Consider the following 20,727-nt stretch of genomic DNA (forward strand, 5'->3'; position numbering starts at 1 on the left):
AAATGTGTTGTTAAAAAAATTTACACTTTTTAGAGGTTACATACTCAGGAACACTTGAGATACACAATAAGACTTCAGCAAGAAGTGGGAGAGAAAAGGTTGGAAAAATAGCACTGTTATCAGATTTAAGCTAATACTGTGAGGTGGAAGAAGTGTGTGTGTGTGTGTGTGTGTGTGTGTGGGGGGGGGGGGGTATGTACAATTTTGGTTTATTTTGAATGTCATCCCTATCCCTAGTCCTATTTTTTGCTGTTTTGTATGTGAGTGTATGATGTGTTTGTAGTTGTTGTTGTTGTTTGGGTTTTTTTGCTTTTTGAACATTAGGTGCTTTGCACTGAGCTTGGTTACACTGAAGCAGTATAGTTAATGGAACCCTTTCTGTCACCATTAACATACGGTTACGGTGTAACCTTGGTTCTCTTAGTGAGAGACTATCTCTCCACATGCAAGAGAACAACTTATTCTTTAACTTACTAACGTTTCGTTAAGATGGCTCTTTACTTAGTTTTAAACATTGTCTGCAGACTTTTTAACATTTTGACAATTTTACAATTAATGAATGATCAAACAGTTTGCTCCCACCTGTTTAATTAGCTCCCAAACTCCTGATGCTTGTTGATGATTTCTCCTGATGATTTGTTTTTTGTTAGTTTGTCAATGTCTAATATCTTTGTTCATTTTTGGCAAATAGGCTATCAACTGAAGCACTGGAGTTATACATAATATAAAGACATGACCTGTTTTTCCTGTATCCTGATGAGTCTACATTATTGCGCCTACTCAGTAATCTTCATTAAAACCAATATAGCTTTGTTTGTTTGTTTGTTTGAGCAAGTTACAGGCTAGCAAGGCATTTATATACCAGCAATCTTTTTTTTTTTTAGTAGATGATTTGATTTGTGCACCACCATACTGGTGACACGATGCATAGCAGAGATAATCTACACCTGTGTTTGTTTGGTTCAGGGTTCCACAGCCAGGGTTTGGGTTAAAGCACCTTCATGTGGTTACGGTTGTGGTTAAAAGTGAATCTGACGTTTTTGGATTTGGACAGAGCCAACCTATCAAACAAGTGCATTTATTTGGTTTCCCTCTCAGTCTGAGTGTCACGCCGGAAGTGGTCAGCGCTCACACACACACACACACTGAAGGAAAGCGCTTGTTAAAGCTCACCTCGGCAGCGAGGGAGCGCGCGCGCCTCATCCAGCCTGTCCCATCACATCCCCTCCCACTCTCGCGCCGTCGATGTCTACCTCCCTCTCTCTCCCCCTCTGTCTCCACGGGATGGCTCTCATTAAATGCGGAAGTTTACACCCAGTTAAGCTGCTGCCGCCGCAACCAAGATGAGCGTTGGTGTGACAGTTGAGCTGTAGCGAAGCTGGAGGAGCGGTGCGTCGGAGAGAGCGACGGTGCCAAACCGCGAGAAAACACCAAAGCCACCAGCGACACCGTCGCCGGACTGGACTTCAGACTCGCGTATGGCTTCTCTGGGCAGCGCAGATCGGCGGGCTTTCGCTCTGAAAATCAACAGGTAAATGTAAAGAAATTATAATATAGTATTGGGGGCACTGGTTTGGTTTGGTTTGATTTGATTTGATTTGGTTTGGTTTGGTTTAGGAGTGAATGTGAAGTCTTACTTCCCCTTCAGGGAAGTCCAGAGTGGAGCAGGCAGCCACATGTTGTGAATGTCAATGCTGCAGGTTGATTCACTGGTTCCCGGGAAAAAAAGAGAAAAGAAGGCAGCCTGGAGGATTATAAACAGCCAACTTTACTGCAACTTTAAGTGCTCAGAGAATTTATGGCAGGTTATGATTAACTTGTGTTAAGCTTACAGTGGCAGCCATGTGCTCAGTCGGTCATGCATGAATTTGTTTTGTTCTTGGCTCTTTATTTACATACATGTCAGATTTGAGCAGCATGCTGAGCTTTTATCACCAAGCTAAACGATTTGCACATTATTTATGTCACTTCCTCCTCGTGAGGATGCTGATTATATATATCCACTGTTACTAATGTGACCATTTCCTGTATTTTTGGAGGGCTGACTAGCTCATAGAGTTTGTATAAATGACTAGGGATGTGGTCATAGTTCCTGCTGTGACACTTGAGCAGGTGTGGAGGAAGTATGTACATGGAAGTCTATTGTGTACCATGCCTCCTGTGCAGTAGGGTCATTTAACAAAAATACACTATTTATCTACTGTGATGGAATATATTTATAAGGTTCTGTAGGGCCTCCTTTGAAATGGTAGAGGAGGTCAGTTTGTGTGGATCAGTTTAACCCTGAAAACGTTTTTTCTTTTGGTCATATACAGCTTTTAGAAGTTTTCATATGTGTAACGCTTAAAGAGCCATATAGAATGACATATTTTGTGGAAGATGAGCACACCAAATGTTTGATACTGTCGATTGACAAATCACTTAGTCAGGAAAATCCATGTTCTTGTTTTTAATAGCCAGGAGGAATCATGACGACTTGCTGTGATGTGATGTGCTGAGCAGAGCTGAGCTCAGCTGCTAAGGGATGTGAGAGATCTTGGGTCACAGCCTGAATCTACTGATGAGCCAGCAGAGAGGCACTGATTAGTGGCTGCTGTACTGTAGCACCTTTTCATAGTAAAAGAGCAACGATGGAATAGATTAACACTCACTGTGATTAGATTTTGGATATTCTGCTGCTATTCAATGTGACATGATAACCACATTGATTTATAACCCATATTATACTTAAGGGTTGTATCCTCCTGAAAGAATCTTATTGTTGTCGAGACTGAAGGCACTGATGCAGATACTTTAAATATCTGTTGTTATGTTTGCTTGTAGTTAAGGGGGGGGGGGGGGGGCTGGCTGGCTGGCTGGGATTGAGTTTGTGCTGATGTCAGTATAAAGACTAAACAGGTGCTCGATGCAAGTGAAAAAGAGAACAGCAAAGTCGATCATGGAAATTGATAATGGTGGAAAATGCATAGTGAGGGGAAAATACTTTTGAGTGGATGGCAAGTAAATGCTGAAAACACTGATGAAGATTTAACACAAATCTATGAGGAGCTCAAAGTACACTGGCTGCTAACTGAGTTGGTTTTGAAATCTGATAATGAGTACAAACTACTGCACTCATTGTGGCTACCATGATACTTAAAGTTGTTTGGACAATTGTTGGAGAAATTAAAGTTCAAATGCACTTGTTTGAAAAAGTGCAAGCTAAAGTCAGATGTCAAAGGGGAAAAAATCTAGAGAGCCATGCAAGGCAACATAGTCCATACATAAGCAGCTCACGTGAACAAAGAGGAACAGTTGTCACAAGATGAACCTGATCTATGCTGTCTGTGCACTAGTAAGCTGTAAGACCTGTTATTTTCCATGTCAACAAATCAAATCCATATTTACTGAGTTATTCTTGTATGTTACTTGTATTTTATATATTAATTATGAAGACTTCCTTCCTTGGCACCTCTTATCAGGATGGAGTGAGAAGGAAATCCTGCGAACTGGGACACTAAGTCACTCACTGGTTTTACTTCACTTTTTGCTAATGGCAGTTTAAAATCAGGAAATGTGTGTTTCTTCATAAGCATTTAAAAAAAGAGGAATGGAAAACTGCAGTGAAAATATTTCAGTCAAAAATATAACATGAGCTGAGTGTCCAGTTTTTTTGCGTAGACTCCAGGTAGCTGCCGGACATTTAATATTCCGAGATTGAATGTGATTGGAGTGAAGAGCATATGGTAACAGGTGTGAGGACAGCTGTAGATGCTGGGCCTCTGTCTTTCAATACGCTTCAGCGAGGAGGGGGGATCTAGATTGAATTTCATCTGATTTCCTCTGGGTTTTTTAGCTAATGACATCTGTGAACCTGCCTGTCTGTTGGTGGGCCACTGAGTTATGAGACAGTGGAGTGTCAAAAAAAGCAGTTTCCTACAAACTTTGGCTAAATGTGTGCAGATAAAGCAGTCGGACTAAGCTGGAAATTATAATTCCTTACAGCCAGTTTTCTTGCTTTGAGCCTGCCTGTGACCTGAGCCTTGCTAAATGACTGCTGTGTTTGTGCGTGCCTCCCTTTGACAGGAAGCTGAGTCGTGATTGTGCTGATAGCACTAAGACCCATTAAGTCTGGAGACATATGATAGTATGAGATGCACACTGGGGGCATCCCTTTGGTCTGCTTTCCTGCTCTTGTCATTTATACCACACTTCTGTCTGTTTTCCTGTGTTTCCTCCCCTGCTCAGATTAAGGAAAAACACTCTGATAGGAGGGAAAGGGTTTTAAAGGTTCAAGGATCTACCTATGTCTTGCTAATATAGATAATTTTATGCTTGGTGGGAGTAATCATGATAAGACCTACAAATTTGCCATCTCTGGGGCTTATTGATCAGAGATGTGGCTGTGAGGAGGGGGGTAGAAGCAGACTCTGTCTGAGAAACATTTGGGTATTGATTTCTAAAAAGCTGGAAGGAATACACCATATGCACACATGGCAAGTGGAGACCTGCAGTGTATGACATAACAAAAAAGGGGCCTACTTCTTTAGGGTAAAGGGTTCATGCTCTACAAGTAGGTGTGGTGTGGGGATTAACAGTATTTCCTCACAGCAAGAAGGTCCTGGGTTTCCACCACCTGTCCTGTGTGGAGTTTGCATGTTCTCCCTATGCTTGTGAGGGTTCCCTTCAAAGACTGGGGTTCCCTTCAAAGACTGGACCTCAGAACTACACAAGAATTACACAACTGTTGTGCCCACAGATAAGGAAATTCTCCCCCAGCATGATCTAATATAACTATACAAAAGTCTTGAGCCAAGCCTCATTTTGCTAGGAAAATTGGGACAGTAATTTGTTTAAGCTTAAGCTTAACAAGTCAATATTTAGTATGTCCACCTTTATTCTTCAACACAGCCTGAACTTACTTTAGCAAGCTTTCTTGCCATTTTGTTTAGCAGTCTTCAGGGAAAGTTCTTCAGGCTTCTTGAAGGACATTCGAAGCTCTTCTTTGGATGTTGTCTCTTATTCTGTTCTTTGTCAAGATAATAACACAGTGCTTCAATAATGCTGAGGTCTAGGCTCTGGGGAGGCCAATCCATGACTCAGTTTTCTATTTGTTTGGTATTATTGTCAAAGCTGATAAATTAAGGTGTCAGAATCAGATGCTTCCTAGATGGTACTGCATGGTGAATCAAAATCTGATGGTGCTTTTCTGTGTTCATAATTCCATCCATTTTCACAAGATCTCTAACACCGGCTGAAATTCGGCGCCAAATCATGACAGAGCCTCCACCATGTTTTACAGGCACTGCTGTACATATTGCGCATGTTGACCATTTGAACCAAAACTGCTGTAAATAGTTTTAAAAGCTTCTTCTGTTGTGCTTTTGAGAGATTCAACTAAAAAACTGGGAAAGATTTGGTGTTTTTTCTGATAGGCTGTGAGTAATAAAGTACCCAAAAGTACCCAAAAGATACAATTTAAGTCTTTCCTAAGTTGTCTATTATGTGTAGGCACAACTTAAGGTCTCTTGAGTTAGGTACATATGTTGGAATGATTCATACATCAGTGTTAAGTGGGTCAACAAATAAAACTTTCTGCTGAAAATGTTCAGATACAAGAAATAGATCGAAAACTGTTGAAAAAGCAGATAATGTCCAAAGAAAAGGTTTAAAAGACCTTCAGAAAGCCTAGAGAGCTATTTTTCAAGACCATTTAAAAAAACTGCAAGAAAGTCTGGTTCCTTGGAAGCTAAATATAAGGAAAACAGGGGCAGCCCGAGACTTTTTACAGTACTCTATAATTCCCCTGTGTCATCTGATAAAAGTAACCCATTGTTTACTGACCAATGAGGGGCGCACCTGACATCTTGTGTATATATTTAACCCACAAAGCAGCTTCAACAAAAATTATTTATGTCTGATAAATGATAAGATATTTAGCCTTGCTGTCCAGTCTCAGTGTCTTTGAAAAGGAGAATCTTATTTTTTCTTAAGAACAATGATGTCATTATCATAGTATGACAGTGAAAATAATGCTGACAATATCGTAACAGCTGATCCATCAAGGAAGTCTATCTCAGTGTCTTACAGACTGTAAAGATAAATGTCTAATTATTCAAGCATGTTATCATTCACCAATTTTTTGTCTAATAAGGTATGAACTAATCAACTGTGTTTATAATTGAAAAATATCAAAGCTGATTAATGATGGTAAGCTAGGGTTTTATTGTAATTGCAGTATTTTATCTGCACAGTATGACTTGTGAGGCATTTTAAGCCCTTTTACTAACAAATAACATGATTATAGTGTGAGGCTTGTTGTGTCTTAGCACTGAGCCTGATCTGTCATCAGCAGTTCAACAGTGGCTTCATGCTGACTCCCGGGGAGCAGCTGTTTTGATAGTGCCATCCTCATCAGTGTTGATTAAATTTTCTAAAATTATCACTTGGGGAGAAAAAAGGCAAAGAAAACTACTTTTAATGATTGTCTTCAGGCTTTGTGTTCAGCTAGGAAAATGCTTTCTTAATAGTGATTTAAATGTCATGTCCCCAAAAGGAGAATTTATGAGAATTTTTAATTGAGGTTTAGCGTGATCTAAAAAGCCTATAAGCATGTTTGTCCGTCAGTAACACTACAAACACACACAATAAGGTTACTCAAAGATATTAAGTTACATAGAAACTCAAACAATGTTTTCATATGTACTGTGGTAACCTGGTTACTGTAAAACTGAATATATATACAGTAATTCAGGCAATATAATGGTGAAGTCATAGGTTACTTTTAGATTTTTAAAAAAATATTTTATATTATTTTTTTAAGTTGCCACCTTGCTTGTTTGCTGCTTTTTGTACTGCATTGCACCTCAAATGCTTTCTATTTCATTTCTGCTTATAATTACACAATGAAATGTAGAGTAAAGGAGGTTTATGACCCCAGAGTTGCCAAAAATTATGCCAAATGATGACAAAATTAGCAGTCGTGAAAAAGTATTAGCCCCCTTTCTGATTTCTTAGTGTTTTGTATATTTGTTATACTTGCATGTTTCAGATCATCTGTGGAACCATGAGCTTCCACTTTGGATTTGGGACACAGACACCGTCTCTACTTTTAAGATTAGGCTTATCAAAAAACCTTCTCCTTTTTGATAAAGCATATAGCTGGGGCTGGATCCTCCCTTAGTTATGCTGCAATAGGCGTAGGCTCCTGGGGAATTCCCATGATGCATTGAGTGTTTCTTCTTCAGTCAACTTTCTCACTCACTATGTGTTAATAGACCTCTGCATTGAATCATAGTTGTTATTAATCTCTGGCTCTCTTCCACAGCATGTCTTTTGTCCTGTCTTCCTCCTCTCACCCCAACTGTATGCGGCAGATGGCCGCCCCTCCCTGAGCCCGGTTCTGACGGAAGTTTCTTCCTGTTAAAAGGGAGTTTTTTCCTTCTCACTGTCGCCAAAATGATTGCTCATATGAGTGTTGGGGTTTTCTCTGTATGTATTATTATTGTAGGGTCTGCCTTAAATACTGTAAATATAATTGAATTGAACTGAAATTGAGTTGAAATTTTTTTTAATATTAGATAAAGATAGCCAGAGTAAGTACAAAATGCAGTTTTTAAATTTAATTAAGGGAGAAAAGTTAACCAAACTTACCTGGTCTTGTGTGAAAAAGTAACTGCTTCTCTTGTTAAATCATGAATTTGATTAACCACATTTTTGTAAGGCTGAGTTTCCCTAAACACACTCGGGCCTGATTACTGGCGGACCTGCTGAATCAAGAAATCACTTAAAGAGAACCTGTCTGACAAAGTGAAACAGGCTAAAAGATCTTGAAAAGCAAAACATCATGCCACGATCTGAAGAAAGACCTGAGAAACAAAGTCACTCTCTATCAGTCTGGAAAGGGTTACAAATCAGTTTCTAAAACTTTGAGACTCAATTGAACCAAAGTCAGAGCCATTATACACAAATGGAGAAAACTTGGAAGAGTGATGAAGCTTTTTCCAGGAGTGACCGGCCTACCAAAATTACTCCAAGACCACGACGACTCATCCAGGAGGGTGCAAAAGAACCCAGAACGACATTAAAGAACCTCAGGCGTCACATGTCTCAGTTAAGGTCAGAGTTCATAGTTCCACGATTTAAAAAAGAAAAAAAAAAAAGAGAGGGACTATGGAAATGGCATCCATGGCAGAGTTCCAAGATACAAAACATTGCTGAGCAAAAGGAACACAAAGGCTTGTTTCACATTTGACAAAAAAAAGAATTTGTTGGAAGGTTTGAGGAAAGGAACATCATACCTAAAGTAAACTATGGTGCTGGTAGTGTGATGGTCTCGGGCTGTGTTGCTGCGTCAGTACCTGGAAGACTGAACAATGATCCAAAACAAACCACCAAGTCCACCTCTGAACAGCTTTAAAAAAACAAAGACTTTGGAGAGGCCTAGGTCAGTTCTGACCTGAATCTGATTGAGATGCTGTGGCATGACCTTAAAAAGGCAGTTCATGCTCGAAAACCTTCCAGTGTGGCTGAATTACAACAATTCTGCAAAGATGAGTGGGCTAAATTTCCTCCACAGCTCTGTAAAAGACTCATTGCCAGTTATTGCAAATGCTTGATTGCAGTTGTTGTTGTTGTTGTTGTTGTTGTTGTTTTGTTTTGTTTTTTTTGTTAAGGGTGGCCCAACCAGCTATTATGTTTAGGGGGCAATCACTTTTTTTCACACAGGCCCATGTATTGTTTGATGATCTGAAACATTTAAGAGTGACAAACATACAAAAAAGAGGAAATCAGGAAGGGGGCAAACACTTTTTCACACCACTGTAGGTGCGTGATGTCTCCAAGAGTGGATTAAGTAGGAAATGGTGAATGATTAAACATTGGAGTCTTTTGGATGCTTTTGATTGCTGGCATCCACAAACTCACCCCAGTAGGAGCCAGGCACCTTACATGATGGTGGTGGCTGAGAGTTTGTGTGAGTAGGTGAATGAAAATGTATTGTAAGGATCTAGCTAAGGTTAAAAGTAGGTATATACAGTAATGTGGAAAGGTCTTGAATCAGCCTTTAGTTCTTTAAACTTTACTAGGAAAATGGGAAATGGGTGCAGAGGTTTATTGAAACATCTGCAAATAAACATATTGTACAATTCTAAGAACTTGGAAAGTCAATATTTGGCATGAACATCTTTGCTGCCTGTTGTTCCGTTCTCAGTCATCATCACTGCTTCAGTAATGTTGAGGTTTGGGCTCTGATCGAGTAATACATATATTTGTCCCTATGGGGAGATTGGCTTGCAGTGGAAGTCAGACATTTGTACACACCAGATGAAAACAGTCACATCAACATAAAACACAAGCACACAATATGCAGACATTTTCGTTCTTCCACACTAATTTGGCAACCTACATTGGTATCATAATTAAGCTGTTGCCAATCAGATGCTTCCCTGTTGGTATTGCATGGTGGATCAAATCTGATGGTGCTTTTCTTAGTTCATAATTCCAATAATTTTGACAAGATCTCACACCATTAGCTGAAATGCACAAACCATGACAGTCTGCACTGTTTTACAGATGGCTGTAGACACTTAGAATCTACTTTTTTCCTCACCTTCTCTGTACATACTGACAATGACTCTAACCAAAAGTCATTATTATGCATTCAAAACAAATTTTTAGGGCAAGACATAAGAGCACAGTGGAAGTTTGGCAGTACCACTGTTGGTATTCTCAGAGATCTCAGGCTTGCAGTTCTGTATGAGAAGCTGGTTTAAACCAAAGCTATTTCAGTACTTTTCTTTACTCAGCAGGATCTGATAGATTTGATGAAAGGTCCTACAGTGAACATTTTTTGCTCTTAGAGTCTTGACTTTTATTCAACCCTGTTCATGAACTTTGCAGTGCTTCCAGTAGTGGCAAGTATTGCTTAAAATCAAATATTTGTCCCTTTATAAAGTTTTGTCTCTGGGTTGATCCACAAGAAGCCATTCCTTTTTCCAGGAATTGTGTCTTTATGACTTCTTACTAAAACCACAATCAGATACCAGTTTTTGCTAGATCAGTGATGCAAGCTGTTTTTGGTGTTATTTTGCTTAAATGACCAAAATCCAAAGCTCTGTTTTTGTCTTTCCTAACAAAAGCAGCTTTGGTTTTATGTAGCAAAGGATGCCAAGACCCATCACCACTGAAGAGAGACACAGATGCTGTCTGCTGTGTCAAGCTGTTTGTGTAGTGGTAAAAAAAAAAAGCCTGCTTGGATCTGAATACTGTTTTACTTGCCTTGTCTTTTTATAGATGGGCACTTAATCTGTATCAGTGAATGCGTAGTAGCACATGGACCCATGTGCATATATTAGCTATACTTTATGTACAGTATGTGTTATTAGGTTGTATGAGCTAGAAAGTACCAATGGAAGATATGTAGAAATGGCACAAGTGGTTATGGGCATGTCTTTATAAAGTCTCATGTAATGAGAAGGGTTATTACAGAGTTTATATCGTCTTGGGTATAAACTCAATACACCCACCAGACAATCTGCTTTTGGACAAAAAAGCCTTATCCTTATTGGATTTTTATTAGTTTTGTATAGTTAGTGCTTTAGTCATGAAAATCTCAACAGTGGCTTATTCTGATTTCAAAGAGAAAACATGACAGAAGAAGAGGCATTTGAGGTGGGTGATTTCTTTTTGTGTGTGTGTCACTTAGGTCTCCACAAATAGATTTTTTAAAAGCTTATTATACTGCAGCCCCTTTTAAACCTCATCTGTGTGTGCAGTTCTGACACATTACATACTGAAACTGTAACCTGGCACATTCCCTTTAAGGAGAGCGAACAGAGATTAGTTTATTGATATGGAGTTACAGGGTAAAGGTGTGTATGCGAGAGTCCTCCACAACCAGTGTCCACCGTGTTATCTTGCGAGGGACAAACATACTGCTCTACACTTGTTCAGTAGATACCGCCATATGATTGTGTGCGTATACTGAGCAGACATGAGGTGTGAGCGTTTTTATGATATGTGTGTGTAACTTTGTAGACTATAATCAGGCCGCAGCTGTATTTTGACTTGCATAGTGGTTAAAATATATTTTAAACCATGAATGCAAAGCTTTTTTTTGCATTTCATTGGTGTTGCTGTTGCTAATCTGGTCAATTGATCAGCTGTACCTGTTCGTGTGGGTGTGTGTCCTCTAATCTGCCTCGTGTGATTATTTTACAAGCATATTGCTGCAATATGTGTTTGTTTTTTAATGTACACAATAAATTTTTTTTACTTATTGTGCAGCACCACTTTCTTAAAACTGTTTCAATGGCTGTGAGCAGCTAGCTATGGCTTTAAATAAAAATGCTGCTGCAGTGCTGGACTTTGGCCTTTGTGTAAATTTGTATACTGTTTTCCCACCCATGCCATGACCTTTTCTGGCATTCGGTTATTTTATTGACTCAGCATATTATGTGCTTTAGAGGGGGAGGAGAACGTGTTATAAACAGTATGACTGAAACAGGCTGGCTCGAGTATAGTAAACACATTCATAATCATAGTATGTCATGTTGTTAGCTCAGTACAGTTCAAAAGTCTTAATCTGCCTCTTATTTCCAAGCAGCCAGACTTTCTTGTAACTTTTAAAGTGATCTTGAGCAATAGTTTTCCAGGCTGTCCAAGGTTTTTGTTTTTTTTTGTTGGACATTGTCTGGTTTTGCAGTAATTTTTAGTCTAGTGCTTCTACCTGATGATTTTCAGAGGGATGGTGATGGGGGGAAAAGGGGATGAACCAGTGAACCAGATGAATCACAAATTAATTTGTTTTTTGCGTTGCTTGGCATATTGTGCATCGCCTCCTTAAAATATTTGAGGAAACTGGACAAGTGGAGGACAAAAGAAGAAGTGGCAGGCCTAGGGGACAATAGCTGCAGCAGATGAACAGTATCTGAAAGTCATTCCTTTAAGAAATGGGGAAAAAATCTAGTAAAGATCTCAAAGAGGGCCCGAGAGATGCCTCTGTCATGGTTTGGAGTTGCTTTTCAGCCATGGTGTTGGGGGTGGAATTATGAACACAGAAAAGTACCATCAGATTTTGATCCATCATGTAATGCCATCTTGAAAGTATATGATTGGCAACAACTTCATTTTTGATTACAATGAAACGCATTGCAAGTATAGTAAAAGCATGGATAGAAAAATACACAATAGAACATCATCAGTCATGGATCGTCCTCCCCAGTGCCAGGACATCAACATTATTGAATAAAGGTTTTCATGCCATGTATTGATTTTTAAGCTTATTAGAACTGTGCCAGCTCTGATTTTGCCTGATGTACTGTATTTACATGCATGTTTATGTGTTTCAGTACATCCCTGCACCCATTTCACATTTTCTGAGGAAATATAAAGAAATGGGGCTTGGCTCAAGCCTCGCACAATACTAGGTGTCATGTTCATATTATGCCAGTTTGTTTTTAAGAAAATTGTACTTGCTTTGTAATTCTTTTTCGAAATTTCCATAAAAGTGCTCATCAGATTGTGCATGCTCCATGATTCTGTAGCTTCAGTGGTTTTGACATACTGGCATTCCTTTACAGCATTTGCTATTAGTTTGCGTTGATAATTAGTAACAGCGATGTTGTAACAATGGCCAAGGGGACTTACTGAACCCGTGAGACTGACCACAGGCGAAGCAGTCGGGAATGTGACCCATTTGCTCAAGTCTTTGCCCTCTAACGCTTCCCTGTGCATCAGCGTTACAATAAACTCTTTCTGACGCTTGCATATGCAACAATACACAGAAAATGGAGTAAATTTAACAGAAGACACACACGAGAAAACTCAAAATTACATATACTTACACACACACAGACTGGGGTTTTGTTACTGAGCTGCTGTTGCGCACATTTGGGTGGGGCTCCAGTGATATGGTGGATTAATTAGAAATAAGTAACTAGTGTATTAGTGGGAGTATCATGGCGATGGAATGTGTGCAGAAAATCAGGGCACTGTTCTCCCTTCTTATTGGTAAAAGCTGCAGGCAAACACAAACACCATCTACCCAACATATTTGAATAGTACTCCATTCTTGTGTCATGTTGATTTCCTGCTTGGTCTGACCCTTACAGCGGGACACCATATCATTCAGCGCAAGCATGACAAAGCCTCTACACAGCCAGCAGCGGTGGGCTTCTGTAGAAAGTGAACAATAGTTGAATAGGAACACCATGGCTGGCCAATTCGACTAAGAACAATTGGTGCTGTTGCATCTGTCATTAAGATACATGTTTTAAAGCAAACATTCCCTTTAAAACAGCACACAAATATGATACTCTGGCTCATGAACACAAAACCTTATAAATCTGTGTTTTCTAACATTTTGTTTCAGGCACTCTTCTGCAGAGATCAGGAAACACTTTAGTGGGAACCATGGCTCGCATCACAGCCGAACCAACTCTAACGCTTCGGCCACAGTGTGGCTTACTGTGGTGAGTTTCCTTCTGTTAAAAGAATTCTTTTGCTTTTGGAGTCTTTTGTTTTATTCAGCAGGAAATTGTCATCTCATCCAGATTTGAACTGCAGGCAGGTCTCAGGAAAGGAATGTTAGCAATATGAACATTTTTTTTAAAGTATTTTTTCCCAGTCATGCTTATATTTCCTTATTCAAATGTGTAACATGTTAAGTGTGCTGTAATATTACATCTATATATTATTACTTCCCTTGTACCAGAGCAGTAGTGATGAAATCCTAGTTGAAGTGGGGAAAAAATCATGCTGTGACTAAAACATCAGTGGAGTGGCTTCCTCTAATGCTGCTTTGGTGATTCTGCTTATACCACTGGAGAGTTATAAGTGTATCATTTTCACATCCTGCCTTTGCTGTCATTAGCTCTGGGAATGTCTGACTCGGTGTGGTGTCTCACCTTGAAGATTATGCTTTGAATCCTGAAACAGTTCTTCTACAGCATGAGCTGCTGCTTTTGCAAAGAGAGCTGCCTGGATAGCCGTTTACACCGGCCTGACGCTGCTCTTTGGCTTAACATGCGTTGAAAAACGTAGCACATACTGAAAAGACTTGAATGTCATTATGGCAGGTTGTTTTCTACTCTCCTCATTTGAAGCGTGACAGAGAACGATCCCTGCCCTCCAATGCCTACAGACAGAATGATGCACAGTAATCCTTTGCAGGGATTTGCTCCCACTGCACTCTCTCTGTAGTACCCTCTGAACCTCTGTCTCTGCCTCCCAGCTTTATATGTTCTGCTCTCAGTCTTCTCGCTTTTCGTCTATTTCTGTCTTTTCCTCGCATCTTTTCTTCTGTGTCGCCCTACATTTCTCTCATGTAAAGTTCTCTAAAGCTTGCAGTTGTTAAGTCTTGTGACATATATTTGTGTTTGAGTGACAGAGCTTAAACCCTTAAACAATGGTTTTTTTGGGCTGTTTTTTTTTAAATTTTTTATTTTAGCAATGATTCTTGAGCTTTCTGGCTGACAGGTCTTGAGGAGAAGTACTTGAGCCAGCTGTCCCGACCCGGCCAGTAGCATGCAGCATGGTTAATCTCTAACCTGCTTGAGAAATGGGTCAGTGCCTTGGATACTGACAGGCACTGGGATGGGCGCTGCCTACCTTGCAGCTTACCCAGGCAAATCTTCAATATGTCCGGATTTGAAATGCGGGAGAGGATTTTTAATACCATAATCTCTGGGATGATAGTTTTACATTATTCAGCAGTCCCGTCTAGCACAGGGATGAGGGAGGGGTGCTTGTTGCTACAGTTGTTATGCGGATCACTACGTTAATATTGACTGAACCTGAGTTGAAACTGTTGCCTGGTCAGAGACATTAACAAACTTAAAAGCTTGCAGTCCGTCTGTGTGCGTGCGTGTGCGTGTGCGTGCGTGTGCGTGCGTGTGCGTGCGTGTGCGTGCGTGTGCGTGCGTGTGCGTGCGTGTGTGTGTGAGAGAGCAGCATGCACATGTATGTATCTCTAGTTTCTGTTCCTGTCTGTTGAAACACCAGTTGATGGAGGGACGCCTTGCTGATGTCACTTCCTTCAATGTTTTGTGGTTTTGTCCCTTTCAGCTGAGAACTGTAATGTCTAAAACTGATGTCTAAACTTTTTGTGGGTCTCTAAACAGTCAGGCTCCAATTAAAGCATTGACTCTGTGGCTTCTGATTTATTTTTGCTAATGCTGATGGTTTTCTTTAAGCTTCTAGGTCTATGAAGCCCACTTTAAAGGGGTTCTGTGAATTGCACTGTGGCTTAGTTTCACTCAAAAGCACTGAGCACCAGTAGGTACACAGTGTAGGTTCCCCATATCCGGAGTGCGCCATTTTGTACACTTCCTTTTTATGGTGTTCAGTTTTCAGCAGGGTAAGTTTGCGATGTCGGCTTGAGCTCAGTCTTTTTGTGAAACTAGAGTGAGATTTTGCTCACATATCTTCTGTCGTGTTTACTGTAGCTTTATTTTCTCTTGGGTTCTTTACATCTGTTTCTTTTTTCTGTGTTCCTCCTGTATATCGACAGCATAATGTGCTTCTAAAAATTGTCATTTTTACATGAAAATGCTCTATTTGTTTTTAAAAAAGCTTGTCTTATTTAATCATTTATGCACATTCTTCACTGAGTTTTGTCACATCTTCCAGCCGTTCATGGTTTTCACTTCAATTATTGCACCTGTGAGCAAGTTTGTCAAAAACGTCTGGTGGCTTTGCAAGGAAAGCTGGATTCTTGCTGGCACCTCTGATGACTCCACAGAGCAGCAGGCACTGATCAGAGGCATGCATAGATTTGCATTCATTTGTTTTTGTTAGCCTCCATACCAAACAAGAAAAAGAGGCCATGTTACAATGATTCTTTGAACTTTGAGGGATGCAGCCAGAGAAATGCACATGGAGTCAGATGAAGTTTGCTACTATAATGGTACTACTGAGGTTGTCCTCTGTAGAGAGGAGGAGTTAGCTTTTTTTTTTATACTGGAGCCCTCTCATTTAAAACGATAATGATATAGTTCTTCCTTCTGGCTGCCTGTGTATTCTTTTGTCATGTGTTGCATGCTAAGCATTAATAATCGGCCGTGTGCAACAACATGCTCGTCGTTGCTTAGTGGAGGAAAAATATCCCTTAGGGTGGGTTGATGTGCAAAAACATGTCTGAAGGCAAATGGAATTTGCTCAGCTTTTAAAAGTTAAGCACAGCAGTGACTCATGTTTTTCTGCAGGTATTTCCACCTCTTATGTGTATACATGTTATCTTTTACTGTCTATACCAGTGGCTGGTTTGGCCCCCTGTTTCCTGTCTGCCTGAAGATGCACTTTCTCTCACAGTTTTTGACAGGCTATCTGTATTTTACCTGTATGGGACAGTCCATGTGACTGAAAGCTGAAATATTCTTCTAAAAAATGTCTGACTGTTCTAGTTCAAATTCATGCTCTTAGAATGGCTTCCTTTTATTGTTCATCAATTTTGTTTTTTTTTCTTTTTAGTAATTTTTTATTATGACATTTAGCCCATTTTCATGGCTCAGATTAAGCACAGTCGCTAAAAATATTTCCATCAACAACAAAAAACAAACAAACAAACAAAAAAAGCTTTCTGTCTGGGACTAGGCTTAAAATTGGTCTGGAAAATGTAGCCATTATAGGATATGCTTCTAAACTTTTGTCCTACCTCAGCTAACCCCTGATGATTATCAGATTGGAGGTCTGCCCAGTTTGCTGCAGTGACACCTGCTCCATGCAGGTTCCTTTTTTTTTTTTTTTATAAATTTTTTTTTTTTTTAACGACCACAGTCAGCCATGCACGACAAAAAAGGATGTGTCGTGCGCTATCTTATCAGTTGTGCTCTTTTTTTTTTTTTCCTTTCCTTTTTCCCCCTTTTGGTACACTTTCTAATGATTATAAAAGTTCATCTGTGTCCGAGTACGGATTTGTTAAAAGGCTTAAATATGAAGCTTTCAACCCATTTATATTGTACTTTGAAACCACTACAGCTTTGCTTTTGTGATGATCTGATGTAGTAGAGATGGAGTTACAGTTTCTGTCTAAAAATAGGATTTAAAAAAAACACACACACACAAACAGCCTGAATGCCAGCTTGTTCCGGTTTCCGCTTATGTAAGTCCCTGTGTCTTTTGTTCTCAGACAGGTATGAGGTATTAGAAAATATTCATGATTCAACATGTTTGGTTATGCTTTCCTTTTTTCTTCTTTGTAGTGTGTCTGAATTTGACAAATGGCTGTATAAACTGTAAAATGAAAAGTATTTGGTTTTCCATTTTGCCTCTTGTAAAAGCTTATAGTTAGGGCTGGATCAGGTAACTGTGAACCAGTGTTTAGATACACTGCAGTATTCCTGCAATAGGACTCTCTATAAGTTTACACATCACTCTGCATGTAATCATTAGTTATTATTCATTTGTTGCTCTCTTCCATAGTGTCCTCTTTGTCTTGTCTTACTCCCTTCACCCCAACCTATTGTGGCAGATGGCTGCCCCTCCCTGAGCTTGGCTCTATCAGAAGGTTATTCCTGTTAAAACTGAGTTTTTCCTTTCCTCTGTTGCCAACTGTTTGCTCTTATTGGGGTCATCTGATTGTTGTGATTTGCTGTTATTGTAGGGTCTTTACCTTACAATATAAAGTGCGTGAGGCAAATTGACACCATAGGTGCAGCTACAAAAAATCTTGGACGAGTTCAAATCTCAGTGACTTCGACCTCAATGTCAAGGTGAAAGGCTAGGTTTTATGAAAAGTTGGTGAATGCGATAACTTGAATGCAGAGATGTAGGATTTTCTCCGAGGCTGAGAGGGTAGCACTGGTGGTTGCCAGTATTTTCTAGATATTTAATTTTAATGTTTTGTTTTTTTTCTGATATGTATTCTCACTTTTTTTTTTTTTCCATCTTCCCAATCCCAATATTTTCTCCATCATTCTTCGATTCTCCAGCCTCAGACGTATGATGCAGTGGAGCCCTTGGACCTGGAGGAATTCTTCATGTCACAGTTAAAAAGTGGAGACTCTGCCCTGATGCAGGAATTTGGAGACTTTCCTGATGATGACCTGAAGGTGGAGCAGGTGGAAAAGGAGTGTCGCACTATTCGACACTCTGTCCCAGAGGATGGGTATGTTACAGGCCAATGATTGTTAAATAAGAGGATAATTTATGAGTCAATTTACAAGGTTTTCTAGAGCTCACAAAAAGCCAAAAAGGATGGCGTTTTTTACTGACGGGTTTCTCTGAATGTCTTAAAATATTGATTAAACTGATGTTCAGAGGTGTGTCACAAGTCTTTATTCATCTTACAAAGAAGTTTAGCAGATTGTTTTGTAATAAAATAAATATTTAGACTGTCTCCCCAAATTCATTGTAAAACAACTTTCTGCACGTTATCTTTGCTTATTCAGAGTATTCACAACGTGACCATGAAGTCCAAATTAAGACAGGAGAAGAATTCAAAGTTTTCAGTTGCCTGCGTGTGTCTGCATATCTCATTGTCCTCATCCTTATCTCTTAACAGAGTGGAACTAGATCCGCATGTAAGAGACTGCATAAAGAGTTACACCCAGCCGTGGCTTGTTGTCTCCAGAAGGTAAAAGACTGCGTGTCCTATCCGATACATTCTTATGTTTACATGTTTCCTACAAAGACTCTCATATACACTGCACACATGCGCTGCATAATGCTTCAGTGTTGTTATCCAGACTGGTTCAGAGGTCTTTTAGTTAACCATGAATGACCTTTTTTGTGTTTTTGTGTCTTTTCTGTCTCATGTGTATGCATGAAGATGCCAGGGGGATGGCTGGAGTGTGTATTCAGAGCGAACTGGCCTACACAAACTTCTTCGGAAACAGACCTTTGAGTCGGATTTTCAGCCAGAAAATCAAGAAAAAACAGTAAGAAACACAAACACACAGTCATGTGCTAAAGTTTTAGTTTAGAGGTTTGGATAAATAACCCAATAAATATTGAATGTAAGTACCCTTTTACTTAGCCTGTGTCTTAACCAGCACCCTGTTACTCAATGAAGGAGCCTTCCTCCTGTTCAGTGTTGCGTGCAGCATACTATGAAGAAACAAGTCCTCACTGATTTCCTTCTTCGGCCTCTTGTGTGCAGCGTAATGCTTCAGACATGCATTGTTGCTGTAGTCTCAGTTTACAGTTAGGTCGTCACATCTGATTTTGCTAGTTATTGTAGAAACAGGTTTTTGACTAGATGGTGTTGTTTTGGTTTGTTGGTTATTACCACTTTAGAGGGTCAGAACAACTGTGTAATTTGTCTATCTGCAGTTGTGATGTAACTATTATTTGGTGAACAACAGCCAGCAGTGAGAGATGGTTTAGTTTAGTGGGGTTTTTTGTCTAGCTAAGCTAGAATATGAGAGTTAATGACTTTCCAATGTAAATACTGACAAGAAATGGAGTGAGTGGATTTCCCCAACAGCTTAATGCTGTTTTTAAGCAGAACTACAAAAAAAAGTTACTTGCCACAACTTGTCCTTGAATGACAGTGCGTTGGAACTCAGATAAAGTGACTTCTGTGTGGCAAAGACATTGTAGTGAGAGCAGTATGGTAGTCCATACTGATCAAGGCTTGAGAGACAATTGTTGGTGTGAAATGTGAGGCTGGGGGGAGACTGGGTTGGGAGACTGAGCGGGGGGTGGGTGGGGGTTGCTTTAATAGAGAACACAACAGTGTGTTGTTATTCACATCACTCTTTTTTTACCCTACACAGTGGCTCTTTTAAGTTTAGTGCACCACAGCCCTGTTGTGTGTAACCTGTATGGAATTCAGCATTTTTCAGATCAGTAGCTGCCATCCAAGTGTTTGGATCTTTCATTATGGATCCTTGCCTCAGTCCTTCACTGAGCCAAGTTCACATCCTCTCTGTGCCCTCTCAGTCGCTTATTTGTCTTATAGTGGCCAAATCCCAGCTCCCAGAATCACACAGTCGCGGCCAATCCAAGTCCCAGCCAGTGCCACTCCCAGTTCCTGGCCCAGCCATCTCTTAGCCCCAGCCAGTCTCTTGTTGCTTCATCCTGCCAATTCTGACTAATTACCCAAACCAAAAGGCCCTCATTACTGCTGTAGGCTTCCCATGATCTACATGCCAGAATGAGAGTGACAGAGAGGGGAAGAACAGCTCTATTGTCCTTCAGCACTTAATAGTTCTCTTCTATGGACCAGTCTGCTTTAACAATTGCCCTGGGAATCATGGCGTGATGGACTCTTGGAGCCTCAACATTGTGAAGCTTAACCAGACTGGAAACTCAGTCAGTCCTAGCCTGTGGTGTGAGAGCTGGGATATGAATTTGATGGATGATAGGAGTGAAAGAGACAAGGAGAACGGGTGGCAAGAGGGACTGCTCAGATCAGGATGCAGCTTGGGAGCAGTGAGGTTATGACCTGCAATCTGGCTAAAAGGTCATATGACAATTTTTGGGGTTAGAATCTTGAACTCGTGTCATTATAATTATGGTTGTGCATACGTGCTTGCCTGGATACAAAGGCTATCGCTTCAACTCAAGGTGAAAAGCTCAATTTGCAAATCTCGACACAGGAAATGGTTCAGGGCTGAATGAAACCCAGGCCCCTTGCAGCCTTTTTGCATATGGGTTGCCTGCTCAACAAAGTTAGCTACAGCGGTGCCCCATCATCCTGTTTTTTGTTTTGTTTTGTTTTTTTGTAATAATATTCCAACTACAGGCAGTGATTCATATCCCGGGCACTCTAATGCTACTTTTAGGAAATTTGATTTCTTTGCA

At 40.1% G+C, this 20,727-nt stretch overlaps 1 protein-coding gene across 3 annotated transcripts in view; it reads left to right on the top strand.

Moving 5' to 3' along the window:
- The first annotated feature begins 1,252 nt into the window (after nucleotides 1–1,252).
- Nucleotides 1,253–20,727, top strand: part of dock8 (dedicator of cytokinesis 8) — a 55,722-nt gene continuing 36,247 nt past the window's right edge. For all 3 annotated transcript variants that reach the window (XM_035907276.2, XM_006789802.3, XM_006789803.3), the window contains exons 1-5: nucleotides 1,253–1,531; nucleotides 13,352–13,451; nucleotides 17,910–18,085; nucleotides 18,482–18,553; nucleotides 18,749–18,857. In XM_035907276.2, the coding sequence (XP_035763169.2) occupies nucleotides 1,479–1,531; nucleotides 13,352–13,451; nucleotides 17,910–18,085; nucleotides 18,482–18,553; nucleotides 18,749–18,857 (510 nt within the window). In that variant the 5' untranslated portion in view covers nucleotides 1,253–1,478. The remainder of the gene's footprint in view (nucleotides 1,532–13,351; nucleotides 13,452–17,909; nucleotides 18,086–18,481; nucleotides 18,554–18,748; nucleotides 18,858–20,727) is intronic.

Source organism: Neolamprologus brichardi, chromosome 12 (assembly GCF_056152115.1).
Source record: "Neolamprologus brichardi isolate AB-2024 chromosome 12, ASM5615211v1, whole genome shotgun sequence".
NCBI classification, from domain to species: domain Eukaryota; kingdom Metazoa; phylum Chordata; class Actinopteri; order Cichliformes; family Cichlidae; genus Neolamprologus; species Neolamprologus brichardi.